This window comes from Antrostomus carolinensis, unplaced genomic scaffold (assembly GCF_000700745.2).
Source record: "Antrostomus carolinensis isolate BGI_N321 unplaced genomic scaffold, ASM70074v2 scaffold25721, whole genome shotgun sequence".
NCBI classification, from domain to species: Eukaryota; Metazoa; Chordata; class Aves; order Caprimulgiformes; family Caprimulgidae; genus Antrostomus; species Antrostomus carolinensis.
Genome location: NW_010292483.1, coordinates 1 through 959, shown reverse-complemented (window position 1 = coordinate 959; position 959 = coordinate 1). Strand labels below are relative to the sequence as shown.

General features: G+C 55.2%; 1 protein-coding gene across 1 annotated transcript in view; it reads right to left on the bottom strand.

The window, feature by feature from the left end:
• INTS15 (integrator complex subunit 15) overlaps positions 1-289 on the bottom strand; it is a 7,557-nt gene extending 7,268 nt beyond the window's left edge. Inside the window, exon 1 of the mRNA XM_010176987.2 lies at positions 74-289. Coding sequence (XP_010175289.2) covers positions 74-256 — 183 coding nt within the window. The 5' untranslated portion in view covers positions 257-289. The remainder of the gene's footprint in view (positions 1-73) is intronic.
• Positions 290-959: the final 670 nt, after the last annotated feature.

The following is a 959-nucleotide window of genomic DNA, read 5'->3' as shown; positions in this document are numbered from 1 at the left end:
CCCGCCCCTCAGCCTGCCCTGCCCCCACAGAAGCTCCTGCCCTGAGGCTGTCCTGCCTGCACAGAAGTTGTACCTGCAGCCAGAAGGCAGCACACTCCAGAACAGGAGTTCTGCACACAGCCACTGCCATGGAAACCAGCTTTCCCAGTAAAGCCATCCTGCTGTCATCTGCTTTGTTTCCTTGAGGGCTGAAGAGAGATGAGAAAATGATCTGCCGGACTGAGTCCTTGGTTTGCTCTTGGAAATAATTGCACATAATCTCGAGGAGCTGAAGTTCCTGAAGTGAATTCAATCTCTGAAAGAAAACAAAAGCAAAGCTGTAAAATATACTGGGGCTCTTGGAGAATCGAGAGCTGCACTGGTGAAAGACTGGAACAGCAAAGACCAAGAGCTTCCCTCAGGTGTTAGAAACTCAGTCTTTCTGCACAGTACACACATTAAGCTTCCTGAACCACTCCTGCATTTACTGAGTTACCCTGAAAAGCTCCAGGTTGTATTTGAACACCTGGATACTGGAGTGAATAATTATTTCCTCCCTCTCCAAATATCAGCATTGAAGGGCATGGCCAGGCAGCTGGCAGGGATCACAGCTGGGCCCAGCAGCCCACCAAGCCCAGGCTAATGCACCCCAACATTCACCAGCAGCTGCAGTTTCTGGTCGCTGCTCTCTGGGAAGTCCCCACCTCAGCTCCAGCCTACACCCAGCCACCTAAAAACCCGGGTGCAGCTCAGCTGCAGCACTGTGAGGCTGTGGGCAGTGTCCTGGGGGCCCACCACACCTCCCTGGGGCCCTGGCTGGTCTCCCAGAGTCCTGGTCAGTGCATGGGGGTCCTGCCAGCCAGACCCCTCCCTATCAAAAAAACCCTCTCCCCAGCCCCCCAGGGACCCTGCCCACGTCCTCCTAAAGCCCCAGACTCCAGCAGCAGCCCCCCTGGGACCCTGTTCTTTCCTCCTGGGGA